General features: G+C 46.7%; 1 protein-coding gene across 4 annotated transcripts; it reads left to right on the top strand.

Moving 5' to 3' along the window:
* The first annotated feature begins 386 nt into the window (after positions 1-386).
* On the top strand, positions 387-12,676 carry LOC128338522 (zinc finger protein 345-like). 4 transcript variants are annotated; one of them, XM_053281106.1, is made up of 3 exons: positions 387-757; positions 6,481-6,624; positions 8,158-12,676. In XM_053281106.1, exon 3 carries the CDS (start codon positions 8,312-8,314, stop codon positions 10,835-10,837), a length of 2,526 nt encoding a protein of 841 aa, XP_053137081.1. In that variant the 5' UTR covers positions 387-757; positions 6,481-6,624; positions 8,158-8,311; the 3' UTR covers positions 10,838-12,676. The 4 variants fall into 4 exon arrangements, with proteins under 4 accessions (XP_053137081.1, XP_053137083.1, XP_053137079.1 ...); XM_053281104.1 differs by lacking the exon at positions 387-757 and adding an exon at positions 1,335-1,353; XM_053281108.1 differs by lacking the exon at positions 6,481-6,624.
* The last annotated feature ends 1,876 nt before the right edge of the window (positions 12,677-14,552 follow it).

The raw sequence follows: 14,552 nt of genomic DNA, 5'->3' as shown, positions 1-14,552 counted from the left end.
GCAGCAAAAGGCTCAGCCTTCAAAACCGTTCAAAAGGGAGGGTTTCCCTGCATGTGTGCACACCATGCACACCAGAACCCGCCCATCACTTGGGCCACCTCCACAGCAAACAGTAGTGACAGGATAAGATTGCTTGTTGGGGCCATTGCATAGCAGAAGTCCCGCCTGTTGGATTCCTACCACTGGGTAGGAGTGTGTGTATTTGTGTGTCTGAGACGTTACAACACTTGAATGTTCCCCGCTCCCCCTCCTTTTCCCAAACAAGCCTCCAGCTGCCTGAAGGCCACAGAGTGCTCCTGAAAGAGCGGCCAGGAAGCCGGGAGCTGAAGCATAGCGGCACGCAGCCTCTCTGCTTCCTGTGCGATGCATTGTGGGATACTGGGGGACCTCCTTCTCCCGACCGCCAATGCCGTAAGCTGCACCGGTGCTCTAGCAACTGTTTGCATGCATTGGGGAGGCAGGGAGGCTCCTGCCTGCCCCCCACCAGCACTCCCAGGATTTGGAATAGCCCGAAGTGGGGCTGAGAGGAGGAGGAGGAGGAAGCGAAGGGGGCTGGAGGGAGAGCAGGCAGGAGGCAGCCGCCTTGGCTGGGAAGAGAGAGAAGCAGCAGTTCCCTGCAGCTTCCCTCCCTCCTGGGAGTCTTTGGCTCCGTGCAAGAGGACAGCGTTGCATGCAACGTGGCCTGCCTTTGCTGCACACCCTGATCCCGCCGGTCATTGCTGGTTGCAGCTGGAGGCTTTGGACCGAGAGGAAGGAGGTAAGGCCAAGGCAGTGGGAGCCTGCTGGGGGAGGGATGGGGAGGTGGGGGGTCTCCCTCCCAGTTTCCTCCCTGCAGTGTCCCTGCATGGCTGTGAGGAGCTCAGCCAGCAGCACCAAGCCCTGCCGGGGTTTGGGGTGAGGTGGGAGAGGGAAAGAAAGAGGGCGTGAGAGTTTGCAAAAGGTTCTCCCTCCCCCTGCAGAAAGCGCTCAACAACCAGCGGGGTGGAGGGAGGAGGCGGCGGCGGCAGAGAATGGAGAAAGATCCACATAGTCGATCATATCAGCACATCTGTTCCTTTTCCTCCATGCTCCCCTCCCCTCGACTCCCCCTTTTCCTCTACCCAGCTTTACACAACCTCCCCTTTCCTTTCCTCCCTCCCGCCCCCAGACAAGCCCTGATCATGGTCTCGGGGTTGTTCCCTCTAACAGGAATCCCCAGACAGAAGGTTGAGGACGACAACTCCCATAATCCGCAGCCAAAGGCCATTGCAACTGGGGATGCTGGCGGTTGTAGTGACCACGATTGGGGAATCCCTGTTAGAGGGGACACTGCACCGTCCCCTGGATTTATTCTAAGAGTTGCGTGCTGCACAGGTGTGTGCAAAAGTGGAGAAAGAGAGAGAGATTAAAGCTACTAGCTGAGTGCACTGTGTAGTAGGTTTTAAAAAAAGATTTATGGTTTAAATTTTTTTAATTTATATTGTAATGATGATGATGATGAATTTAATGTATTTAATGTTTAATTGTTTTTAATTGTGTTGGGATGCCATGTTTCCTCGTTGCTTGGGTGACCCTGTGGGGTCTGGAGAATGGCATGGCATCCCTCCTCGGAAGCTTTCGTTCCCTTTAGGGGGCAGTAGGGATGAGAAGGGCCCAGGCTGGTCGGACCCCCGTGGGCTTGAGAGGGCATTAGGCAGGGAAAGAGCTAGGTTGGGTATAATGATGGGGAGCTGCTTCTGAGTATGGGAGCCAGGAGTTCTCCAGGAGAGGGAACTGGCTGAATGCAGCAAGCCAGGAGGAGGACTCAGCCGACAAGCTAACCTGGATGTTCCTGAGGCTGGCCTCTTTGGGGTTGCTCCAGTAATCCTGGAGTTCAAGAAAGGCTAGGCGCCCACCTCGTCCCCTGTGGGAGTCTGACAAATTGTTTAACTGATTTAGTTTTGATTTTAATGGTTTTGTTCTGATTTGTATGTAAACCACCCAGAGCCATTTTTGGAAAGGTGGTATATTATTTATTTATTTATTTATTTACACAATCAGACAGGTGTTATTGACTGGCTTGTTTTATCCAGACATCGAGTCCTTCCCAAGGACCTGGGATGGCTGGATTTTATTGTCAGTTGTTATAGATATCGTCACAGAATATAGGCTGTTCCCAGTAAAGTTGCTTTTTGTAACTGGCTGATGGTAATTTCTGTGGCCCCTCTGGTGTTGAGGTGCTCTTCAAGGTATTTTGGAACTGCACCCAGGGCGCCAATGACCACTGGGATGATTTGGGTCTTTTTCTGTCACAGCTTTCAATTTCAATTTGTAGATCTTTGTATTTTGTGATTTTTTTCTATTTCTTTTTCTTCTATTCTGCTATCCCCTGGTATTGCTGTGTCGATTATTTTAACTTGTTTTTCTTTCTTCTCGACTACAGTTATAACTGGTGTATTGTGTGGCAGATGTTTGTCTGTTTGTAGTCGGAAGTCCCATAATATTTTTTACATCTTCATTTTTTACAACTTTTTCAATTTTATGGTCCCACCAATGTTTGGCTACAGGTAGCTTGTATTTTTGCAGATGTTCCAGTGTATGATCCCTGCTACCTTGTCATGCCTTTGTTTCTAGTCCGTCTGTGCGATCTTTTTACAACAGCTGATTAGGTGGTCCACTGTTTCATCTGCTTCTTTACAAAGGCAGCACTTGCTGTTTGTGGTTGACTTTTCTACTTTTGCTCTTATTGCATTTGTTCTGAGTGCCTGTTCTTGTGCAGCCAGTATTAAACCCTCTGTTTCTTTCTTCAAGTTGCCATTCTTAAGCCATTGCCGGGTCTTGGTGATGTCTGATTTTCCACTTATATTTTGCAAATATTGACCATGCAGGGGCTTATTTCTCCATTTTTCTGCTCGGTTCTTGACTTGTTCTTTCTTGTAGGCCTGCTTGGTTTCATTGGTGTTGAATAGTTTCTCGTTCTTGACCATTTGAAGTGTATCTTCTTCACTGTCCTTGATATATTCTTCAAGGCCTCTTTTCTCCTCCTCTACTGTTTCATGGACTTGCAACATTCCTCCTCCACCTGAGCCGGGAGGGATTTATAGCCTATCTACATCACTGCGGGGGTGCAGAGCATGATTGATGGTCATGATTTTCCTGGTCTTACGATCTAGCGTCTCTAGCTCTGCCTGGGTCCAGTCTATTATTCCTGCAGTGTATCTGATAACAGGTATAGCCCAGGTGTTTATGGCTTGTATGGTGTTCCCGCCATTGAGTTTGGACTTGAGGATTTTTCTAACTCTCCTGATGTATTCACTTCCAATTTTTCTTTTAACTTCAGTGTGTGCGATGTTATCAGCCTGGAGAATGCCCAAGTATTTGTAATGTTCTTTCTCTTCCAGGTTCTTGATGTTGTTGTTGTTGGTGATGATGATGATGATGTTGGTGGTGGTGATGATGATGATGATGTTGGTGGTGGTGGTGGTGATGTTGTTTTTGTTATTATTATTATTATTACATTTATATCCCGCTCTTCCTCCAAGTAGCCCAGAGCGGTGTACTACATACTTGAGTTTCTCTTTCAGAACAACCCTGTGAAGTAGGTGAGACTGAGAGAGAAGTGACTGGCCCAGAGTCACCCATCTAGTTTCATGGCTGAATGGGGATTTGAACTCAGGTCTCTCCGGTCCTAGTCCAGCACTCTAACCACTATACCATGCTGGCACACTGGAAATCAATTAAATAAATAGTAAGACTGTCTGGAGGAGTAAGTTGTGGCACCCGGGCACCCGCCGAACAGCTGATTGCTGGGTGGGTGGGGAGTAGCCAAACAGCAGTGGCAACCTGCATAGCGGCAGTTAGAGATGTCCTGAAGTGGAGCTCACACTGGCTGCTGCTGCCAGTCCTGCCAGCCACCAAAATTCAAGGGAAGTAGCATCCGGGTTGGGACAAAAAATTCGCCCTCCAAAATACGGGACATCCCACCCATTCTGCGATAGTTGGCAACCCCAGGGGGAGATCTGCTTCTCTGCCTGCTAGCTTGAAGTATACAAATGAAATGGGCATGTTTGGAGATCTCCGGGTGCACCCAGGGGTGTGTGTGTGTATTTGTAAAGGGGCAAGCATTCCTTCACAATCTGACCTCTTATCTTTCTCTGTGACTCTAGCCTTTCCTCTCTCTATGAGGTTTCATGCTCCATGGCTGGGAGAGTGCAGAAAATACTGAGCTGGAAGCAGGGTGGATTTGATTTAAATCAAACTGATTTAAATCACTAGCAGGGTGGATAAGAATAAAAAAAATCCGATTTAAATCAAAAAAATTTTTTTTGATTTAAATCGGATTTTTTTAAAATTTAAATCGGATTTTTTTTTATTTTTATCCACCCTGCTAGTGATTTAAATCGTGATTTAAATCAGTTTGATTTAAATCAAATCCACCCTGGCTGGAAGTTGTGTCTAAGTTTGGGAGCTCCATACATTCTTCCGGAGCACCCACAGCTCAGTAGAAGAGCACCTGCTTTGCATGCAGAAGGTAGCAGGTTCAATCCCTGGCAGCAGCTCTAAGCAGGGCTGTGCAAGACCCCACCTAATACCTTGGAGAGTTGCTGCCAGTTAGTGTAGACCAGAGCTGAGCAACTTTGGCCTTCCTGAAGGTGGTGGCCTACAGCTCCCATCATCCCTGACTATTGGCTACTGTGGCTGAGCATGCTGGGAGTTGTAGTCCAGAAGCAGCTGAAGGACTTACATTCTGCAGCCCTGGGGTAGACAGTGCCGATCTGTATGGAGGGTGGCTTAGTCTAAGGAAGCTTCTTGTGTTCCACACTGCATACACATAGTGCTCTGTATCCCCAGGTTCGACTCCCCATTCAACCATGAAACTCACTGGGTGACACTGGGACACTCATGTATTGCTCAGCCAAACCTACCTCACAGGGTTGTTGTGAGGATAAAAATAAGCATGTACTGAGCTCCTTGGAGGAAAAGCGAGTTATAAATGTAAAAAATAAAAAGCACGGATAAATGGATAATTCTGAACATCTCCATTGCATTTCCAAATGAAGGTTAAATTCTCCTTCAATTGAAATTCCCCCCAAAAGAAGAGAAATTTGCAGATTGAGAATTTCAGCCCTAATTCAAAACTAGGTCTCTTAAAGAAGGGGGCTGCAACCCATGGCTTGCTTAACTGGAGTTAATCTGATTCGATGTAGGTTCACACTCACTGCATCCAGAATTAAGCAACCTTTTGAAGCCCTCCTCCCCCTCCTGGTTGTCAACTTGCTTGGAATCATTTGGAAGGGGATTGAAAACAAAACCGCTAATATTACAATGCCCTTCTAAGAAACTATGGCGCAGCCACATTGGGAGTACTGCGTACAGTTTTGGTCATCATATCTTAAGGAGGACATTATAGAACTGGAGAAGGTGCAGAGGAGGTCAGCCGAGATGATCAGAGGCCTGGGGTACCTTCCTTATGAGACAAGGCTATAGCATCTGGTGCTTCATAGTTTAAGAGGCAACTATGGGGAGACATGCTAGAGGTGTATAAAATAATGCATGATGTGGAGAAAGTTGATAGAAATTTTTCTCCCTCCTGCATAACAATAGAACCAGGGGTCATCCCATGAAACTGATTGCCAAAAAGTTAGGAATGACAAAAGGAAGTCAACCTATGGAATTCTCTGCCACATGATGTGGAGACAGCCAGCATCTTAAAGACAGGCTTTAAGAGGGGTTTACATAAGTTCATGGAAGACAGATCGATCAATGGCTGCTAGTCTGAGGGCTATAGGCCACCTCCAGCCTCAGAGGCAGGATACCTCTCAATATCAGTTGCAGAGAAGCAACAGCAAGAGAGAGAGAACATGCCCTCTCCTCTTGCCTGTGGGCTCCCCAGAGACATCCGGTGGGCAACTGTGTGAAATAGGATGCTGGACGAGATGGGCCTTGGGCCTGATCCAGCAGGGCTGGTCTTATGTTCTTAACGTGTGTCTTTCTCTGTCACTTCGGTCCGTCAGGGCAGAATCACATGACCGAATCCTTCACTGTACACAAATTCCCTGTTCTGATGATCCCATCTCCAGAAACAGGGCAGGGAGGAAGGGGGCGGGGGAAAAGATGTCATAGAGCAAGGAAAATGTACAGGAAAGACAGCAATTGATGAGATCGAGGAACTGGAGCTCCTACCAGGAGGTTCCTTCTTTCCCTCCACAGTCAACTCCCCGCAGCAGCCTCACTTGCTCTGCATATTTTGGCCCCACAGACCTCCTGATCTCCCTGAGGCTGGGTTGTGCAGGAGGTGGGGTGCAGCCCTTCCTTTGGGGAGTTGACAGCCGCTTCCCTGCAAAGTGAAGGCAACAACTTCCTTCCCTTCCCCTCAACTTCCCTCCCTGTCCTCAGAAGCTGACTGGAGGAGCCAAGGAAAAGTTGCTTGCTTGGGTCCTGGAAGTTTGCATCCTGCTGCGTGCATCATCCCCCTTCCCCCATGTATAACCCCCCTCTTCTCTGTTTCTCTCTCCCCCTCAGCCTCTGTCCATGCTCCTTCCTTGTTCTGCTGACTAGGAGCCTCCACGGAACCCATTTGGCCAGTTCGATTCAAATCCGAACCGGATTCGGACAAACTCGGACCGGGTCCGTTCCGTTCCGGCCATCAAGGATATAATATTGAAGGTGAGGATTCATCTTTACAAGTACAGCGGGGTGAGAGGCCCTTCAGGTGGTAAGGGCCAGCCAGGGTGGTGCAGGCGAGAGATGTAAAGAGCAGCCGCAATCATGCTCCCCACTCCTTTTACCTAGCCTCCAGCTTCCCAAAGACCACAGAGTGCCACTTAAAGAGTGGCCAGGAAACTGGAAGCTGCAGCACACCTGCACGCAGCCTCCCTGCTTCCTACAAAATGCATTGTGGGATACTGAAGGACTTCCAAATCTCCAATGTTGTAGCTCTTCTCTGAGGAAGTTAGGGGAAAGGCATACTGGGGAAGGGGTGGAGGGGACTGGTGGTCCAGTCTCCCTCCCTGCCTCCCTGTGGCATTTTCTGCAGTGAAAAATGTCCCAGCATGGCTGTGAGGAGCTCAGCTAGCAGCATCAACCCGTGCAGGGGTTTTTGGTGTGGTGGGAGAGGGGAAAAAAGAGGGCATGAAAGTTTGCAAAAACTCTTCGCTCCCCATGCAGAAAGCTCTCAACAACGAGCGAGTGTTGAGCTGGGGAAAGGAGGAAAGTTTGTTGTTTGTTTGTCAAATTTGTACACCGCCCCAAACTTTTTCCTCTGGCGGGTTAACAACAACATAAAACAAGTCAAAACATAGACTAAAATCTTAAAACCATGTAGGCAATCTAAAAATTAAAAACAGATTAAAACTTAGGAATTCAAAAAGCTGAAAAAGCTTGGCTGAAGGGGTGTGCTTTCAAGTGCTTTCTAAAAATTGTCAGAGATGGAAAGGATCGTATTTCAGTAGGAAGCGCATTCCACAGTCTTGGGGGAGTAACTGAGAAGGCTCATCCCCCTGTGGCCACCAGCCGAGCTGGCGATAACTGGAGGCAGACCTCTCCAGATGACCTCGATGGGCGGTGGAACTCATAATGAAGAGGATGTTCTGGTAATGCATAATATGCTTTATTGACATAATACATAATACACAATACATAATATGCTTTTGGTTTTTCTTTGTAGCATCCCTTTAAATTTGCTTTTTTTACATGCTTAGTGTTGGAGGGCATGTGGCTAGTAGTCAACAGAAGTATCCATGCTACATAGGCCATGCATAGCCCATGCCCCAGCCTCCACCCCCATCTGATGCTGATAAAGGGGGCATGGTCGTGCACCCTCCCAGCCGTATCTTGTCCCTTGCCCTCCTGTCCGTCCGCTATGCTGCTGCCATTAACATTACGAACAGCTCCTACTGTCGGCATTTTGCATAGTACCTCCTGGCAGCTGGAAGCATCTAGCCCACTGTTTTAATACCTCCTTGCATAGATGTAAATCAAAATGAAACAGGGTCTAAACTTAAAGCCAGCTCTATATCTTTTCTGTTCTTTCCTTAATTTCAGTCCAATACCTTTTCCAATACCTTTACCAACACTTAGACATCAAATATGGGGAAAGGTGCCAGCTTCTTCTTTGCAATTCCGCCATCTCTTCTCAAATGTTCTCCTTAGTGCTCTTTTCAATCCGAGTCTCTGACCAATTTTCTCTCTTGGTTCCAGAAAGTGAAAGTTGGAAGGATGAAGGGGGAAACCAGCGGAAGCATTTTGGGAGGTACCAGATGGGGAAAAAGAGAAGAACAGAAATGAAAAATGGGAGCCAAACGGAAGAACAGGAAGGGATCATCTCCTTTCTCATTGTGGAATTCAACAAATAATGCAGAAAGCAAGAGAGAGAAGTAAGTCCTCTCCACATAGAAAAAACTCCAGTTCAGAACCAGCCTCTCAACCTCAGTGGGATATGCAGCCAGGGGAGAAACTATATGAATGTTGGGAGTATGGAAACTGCTTCAGCCAGAGTGGAGATCTTGTTAAACACCATAGAACCCACTCTGGGGAGAAACCACATAAATGCTTGGAGTGTGGAAAAAGCTTCACCAAGAGTGGAGTACTTACTAGACATTATAGAATCCACACTGGGGAGAAACCACATGAATGTCTGCAATGTGGAAAGAGCTTTGGCACACGTGCAAACCTTAATGTACACAGTAGAAGCCACTCTGGGGAGAAACCACATAAGTGCATAGAGTGTGGAAAGAGCTTCAGAACAAGTGGAGATCTTTCAATACACCATAGAAGCCACTCTGGGGAGAAACCACATAAGTGCATGGAGTGTGGAAAGAGCTTCAGCACAAGTGGAGCTCTTTCTTTACACCATAAAAGCCACACTGGGGAGAAACCATATAAGTGCATGGAGTGTGGAAAGAGCTTCAGCATGAGTGGAAACCTTACTCGACATCATAGAACCCACACTGGGGAGAAACCACATGAATGTTCGCAATGTGGAAAGAGCTTCAGCAGGAGTGCAGACCTTATTAGACATCATAGGATCCACACTGGGGAGAAACCACATGAATGTTTGCAATGTGGAAAGAGCTTCAGCACGAAGGGAGATCTTTATATCCACCATAGAACCCACACTGGTGAGAAACCATACAAGTGTTGGGAGTGTGGAAAGAGCTTCAGCATTAGTGGAAACCTTACTATACACCAGAGAACCCACACTGGGGATAAACCACATAAGTGTTTGCGATGTGGAAAGAGCTTCAACTCAAGTGGAAATCTTAATCAACACCAGAGAACTCACACTGGTGAGAAATCATATAAATGTTTGGAGTGTGGCAAGAGCTTCAGCAGAAGTGGAGCTCTTATTGTACACTTTAGAACCCACACTGGGGAAAAACCTTATGAATGTTTTGCGTGTAGAAAGAGCTTCAGTACGAATGGAGCTCTTAATTTACACCATAGAACACACACTGGAGAGAAACCGTATAAATGCTTGGAGTGTGGAAAGAGCTTCAGCATGAGTGGAGATCTTAAGAAACACCATAGAACCCATACTGGGGAGAAGCCACATAAATGCTTGGAGTGTGGAAAGAGCTTTCGCACATGTGGAGCTCTTAATATGCACTACAGAACGCACACAGGGGAGAAACCACATAAATGCTTGGAGTGTGGAAAGAGCTTCAGCAGAAGGGGAGCTCTTACTTCACACCATAGAACTCACACAGGGGAGAAACCACATAAATGCTTGCAGTGTGGAAAGAGTTTCAGCAGAAGTGGAACTCTTAATTCACACCATAGAACACACACTGGGGAGAAACCACATAAGTGCATGGAGTGTGGAAAGAGCTTCCGCCCGTGTGGAGATCTTACTTTACACCATAGAAGCCACACTGGGGAGAAACCACTTAAGTGCATGGAGTGCAGAAAGAGCTCCAGCACGAATGGAGCTCTTACTTTACACCATAGAACTCACACTGGAGAAAAACCACATAAGTGCATGGAGTGTGAAAAGAGCTTTAGCATGAGTGAAGATCTCAATAAACACCATAGAACCCACACTGGGGAGAAACCATTCAAATGCTTAGAGTGTGGAAAGTGCTTCGGCCAGAGGAGTAACCTAACATTACATTATAGGATCCACTCTGGGGAGAAACCACATAAATGCTTGGAGTGTGGAAAGAGCTTCATTAAAATTGAACATCTTACTAAACACCATAGAACTCACACCGGGGAGAAACCATATAAGTGTTTGGAGTGTGGAAAGATCTTTAGTCAGAGAGGAAATCTTACTATGCACTATAGAACCCACACTGGGGAGAAACCATACAAATGCTTGGTGTATGGAACGAGCTTCAGCAAAGGTCAAAAACTTACTATACACAATAGTACCCACACTGGAGAGAAACCACATAAATGCTTGGAGTGTGGAAAGAGCTTCCTCCAGTTTAGAAATCTTGCCATACACCATAGAACCCACACTGGGGAGAAACCACATAAATGTTTGGAATGTGGAAAGAACTTCAGTACAAGTGGAGCTCTTTCTGTGCACCAGAGAACGCACACTGGGGAGAAACCACATAAATGTTTGGAGTGTGGAAAGAGCTTCAGTACACGTGGAGCTCTTTCTGTGCACCATAGAACCCATACTGGGGAGAAACCATTCAAATGCTTAGAGTGTGGAAAGAGTTTCAGCATGAGTGGACATCTTAATAGACACAAGAGAACCCACATGGGGGATAAACCACCTAAATGTTTGAAGTGGGAAGAGTTTCAGCCAGAGTGGAGCTCTTTCAGTGAAGCACAGGACCCGCACTGGGGAGAAAGCACATCAATGCTTGGAGTGTGGAAAGAGCTTCAACAGACGGGCACAGCTTATGGTACAGCAGAAAACTCATAGAGGACAGAAAAATCCATAAACATATTTGGAGTCTGTAATGAGGGACTGTGGAACTTAAGACCTTTTACTAGAAGAACTTTCTCCATGATCCTAATGAGGACCAGTTTAGTGTGTTTTTGGCTCTCTCTCAATTTATACTCATCTTAATCATACAAGAGACCTGGTGATGGCACATAATATGGACAAATCGACTCATTCTTCAGGCATATCTAGGGTCTACGACTCCTTGGGTGGTCCAGTAATCCATGTATTTTCTGAAAGATGTATATGAGGGAACCAAGTAATGATTATCTCTCCCTCCCTTGACCATTTGGCACATATGAGGGAGACAATGAAGGGGTCACTCTTGCATGGGTGTTTGGATTGGAGGTGGCCCCAGATGCTAGTTCTTCATCCTCTTCTCAACCATGCATCAGAAAACTCCTGGCTGAATGGGATGAACCCACCAATGTCCCTAAATTCTAAGAGGGTGGATGCTTCTCCAACATTTTAACTTTTGTCAACCGCCTTGGGGTTGTCTTTTAACGAAAGGCGGTATATAAATGCAACAATAAATAAAAATAAATAAACAACCATTATAAGAGGCAGGTACCCCCAGAGCAACAGTTTACCATTCCTAGGGAACTGGCAAGAGAATGGAGTGAGAGAGGAAATGGGGAGATTAGACTAGGTTTAGGTCTAGATTAGATTAAGTTTATTATGGTCTGAGACAAGGGGGGTGGGGAGAAACACCAGAAACAAGGGGTTTTTTGGTTACAGAGTTACAGACACACCAGTACAGCAGATAGCTTATATCACATCAATCTCTCTGTATAATTCTCCTAAACGTACCCGTCGCTTATCCCATGTGTGGCAGCTCTCACGAGAGTTTGCGAGCAGCTGCCCGGATAGCGACGGGGAAGGGAACAGTAATGGTGGCCAGGCAGGTGGCCGGCAGGCCCGCCACTGGGAGGAAGCGTGGCGGCGGGCCGGAGGAAGCGGCGGGCCGGCCGGCCACCCGGAGGAATCACAGCAGCGGGCCACATGGCCACCGGGAAGAAGCACAGCAGCAGGCTGGAGGAAGTAGCCGGCCGGCCGGCTGGCAAGAACAGGTGGAGGTACCTGCCGGGAGGAGGTGGCAAGCCAAGGCAGCCGGGTGGCTGGCTGGTCGGCTGGCTAGCAGGTGGGGGGAGAGAAAACAGTTGAGGCAAACTAGAGGCACAGATGCTCTGCGCCCAGTAGTTTACAAGATTATGGATACACTAAACCAGGCCTGCACATCTAAATGGGAAATAGCTCTGAAAATGAAATTGCATCATCTGGGCACGTCCCAAGAAAACCTTATAGGGAGGGGTTTAGATCAGGCAATGACTTATTTGGACATAGATCAGCAGGAGGAGTGTGCTCGTCTACCAAGGGGAATCTATATAGGCTCTCAAAGATTCAGCCACAAACTGGCTGAATATTTAGATTAAATGTTCTTACCTAAGTTTAGGAGAGCATTGACCCTTGCACGTTTGAATGCCCTTCCTTCTGCACTCCGAGACGGAAAATATAAACGAGTTCCATACTCGTTGTGTCGTTCCCTTGTGGCTAGGGGATATAGAATCAGTTGTTCATGTTATTCTGTATTGTCAATCTCATAGGGGTGCTCGTAAATTCATTGTTTCTCTCTTAAAGAATCATCCTGGCCATACTGATCAATTTTACTTGGATTTTTTGCTGTCAAATTTTAAGTTTTGTTGCATCTAAACTTCGTAGAGCTTGTATTAGCAATTTGAATATTTTGTAAATTATAAATGTATTATTTTAAATGTTAAGCTGGTCTAAGGACCATAATAAATTTACTTACTTACATACTATGAAGCGTGGTTTATTGTATTTCTGTATTATCTGTGATTAACAGATGTCTTTTAAGATTATTGTTTTTGTCTGGATGTAATAATGGAAATGTAACAGATATTCTTTATGGTTTGAATCTTCAATGTAAAAAAATATGTTTCTAACCAACTAACTAACCAATGCACAGACATAGGAACACAGGAAGCTGCCATATACTGAGTCAGACCATTGGTCTATCTAGCTCACTATTGTCTGCCCAGACTGGCAGCGGCTTCTCAAGGCTGCAGGCAGGAATCTCAGCCCTATCTTGGAGATGCTGCCAGGGAGGGAACTTGGAACCGTCTGCCCTGAGGGGAATATCTTACAGTGCTCACACTTCTAGTCTCCCATTCTTATGCAACCAGGACGGACCCTGCTTAGCTAAGGGGACAAGTCATGCTTGCTGCCACAAGACCAGCTCTCTTCTCCCTAGACCAGCTCCCTTTAATTCGTTATTCACCATAACTTATTTGGCTTGCTTCACAACTTCTTTATCCTTACTGATAGATCTCCACTCAAAACCCCATCTAATTTTTTAATGCTTGTCCCAACTGTCAATACTCCCTCTAACGCAAGTGGGCAAACCTGGCCCTCCAACTGTTGTAGATTGGACTACAACTCCCATCATCCCCAGCCACACCAGGACATAAATCCCCAGGACATGAATTGGGCTAGGTGGATTGACCACCCCTGCTCAAACAAACATGTTGGATCTATCTATCGCTGATGATTAACAGCTCTCTAGATGCCAAACTCTCCAGCTCACCCAATACAATATGCTAAACTGGCCCAAAGATCGCAACTTCTAAATAGGATTACAAAATAAGCACACAAAGGAGAGCCCCTGGTGGCGCAGTGGTAAAACTGCCGCCCTGTAACCAGAAGGTTACAAGTTCGATCCTGACCAGGGGCTCAAGGTTGACTCATCCTTCCGAGGTCGGTAAAATGAGTACCCAGAATGTTGGGGGCAATATGCTAAATCATTGTAAACCGCTTAGAGAGCTCCGGCTATAGAGCGGTCTATAAATGTAAGTGCTATTGCTATTGCTATAACTGGCAAGCTCACGAACAAGTACGAGACTGGAAGCCGCATTCCCTTGAGTATTGCCCACGGGCCTTGCAGGCTTCCAGAAATATGCCCGTTGACCTGAAAGCTGCAAGTTTGGAAATTGGGGAGCTTTTCAGGCTTTACCGCAAGGGTTTACTGAGAGTTCAGGGCATAGCAGATACCCCGAAACAAAAAGAGGATTGTTTAACCCTGGATGAATTTGGGCTAGGTTCAGATACGGAGGGGGAAACCCGAATCCTGTGTGAAGTGTTCTCTGAAATATTGCATGGATTTCGGGGTAAATCTGGCCAATATGTGAACGCACACTCACCCTCTCAAAGTAAAGTGGTGGTTTTCAGCCTCACACTGCCCACTCTTTCTTTCCAGTTGCCTGGGAACTGACAGGATTAGTAAACTGACACTCTAGTCCGCCAGAAAACAGCACCCATCAGAAACGCTCACCTCCATGAAATATTTGGGGGTAGTGGAAATCGACGGGTGTTGAATACTTACACTCTAAGGTAAAGTGTGCTGTCAAGTCATTTTCGACTCCTGGCGCCCACAGAGCCCTGTGGTTTTCTTGTGGTAGAATACAGGAGGGGTTGACCATTGCCATCTCCCGCGCAGTATTAGATGATGCCTTTCAGCATCTTCCTATATGGCTGCTGCCCAATACAGATGTTTCCCATTGATAAACCGAAAATCCGGTTCTTTATCTGGGTGGTATCGATGCCAATTTGACACACACACAGCTGAAAAGGGAAAACAGTTTACTTCTGCAGATGAGTAGGCAACTCGGGGCCAGTC

Source organism: Hemicordylus capensis, chromosome 16 (genome assembly GCF_027244095.1).
Source record: "Hemicordylus capensis ecotype Gifberg chromosome 16, rHemCap1.1.pri, whole genome shotgun sequence".
Lineage (NCBI taxonomy): Eukaryota > Metazoa > Chordata > Lepidosauria > Squamata > Cordylidae > Hemicordylus > Hemicordylus capensis.
Note: the sequence above shows the minus strand (reverse complement) of the source record. Positions and strands in the feature narration are given on the sequence as shown.

Bases quoted from the DNA above. Each gene is read 5' to 3' on its own strand.
- LOC128338522 (XM_053281108.1), top strand. From the start codon at position 8,312: ATGCAGAAAGCAAGAGAGAGAAGTAAGTCCTCTCCACATAGAAAAAAC.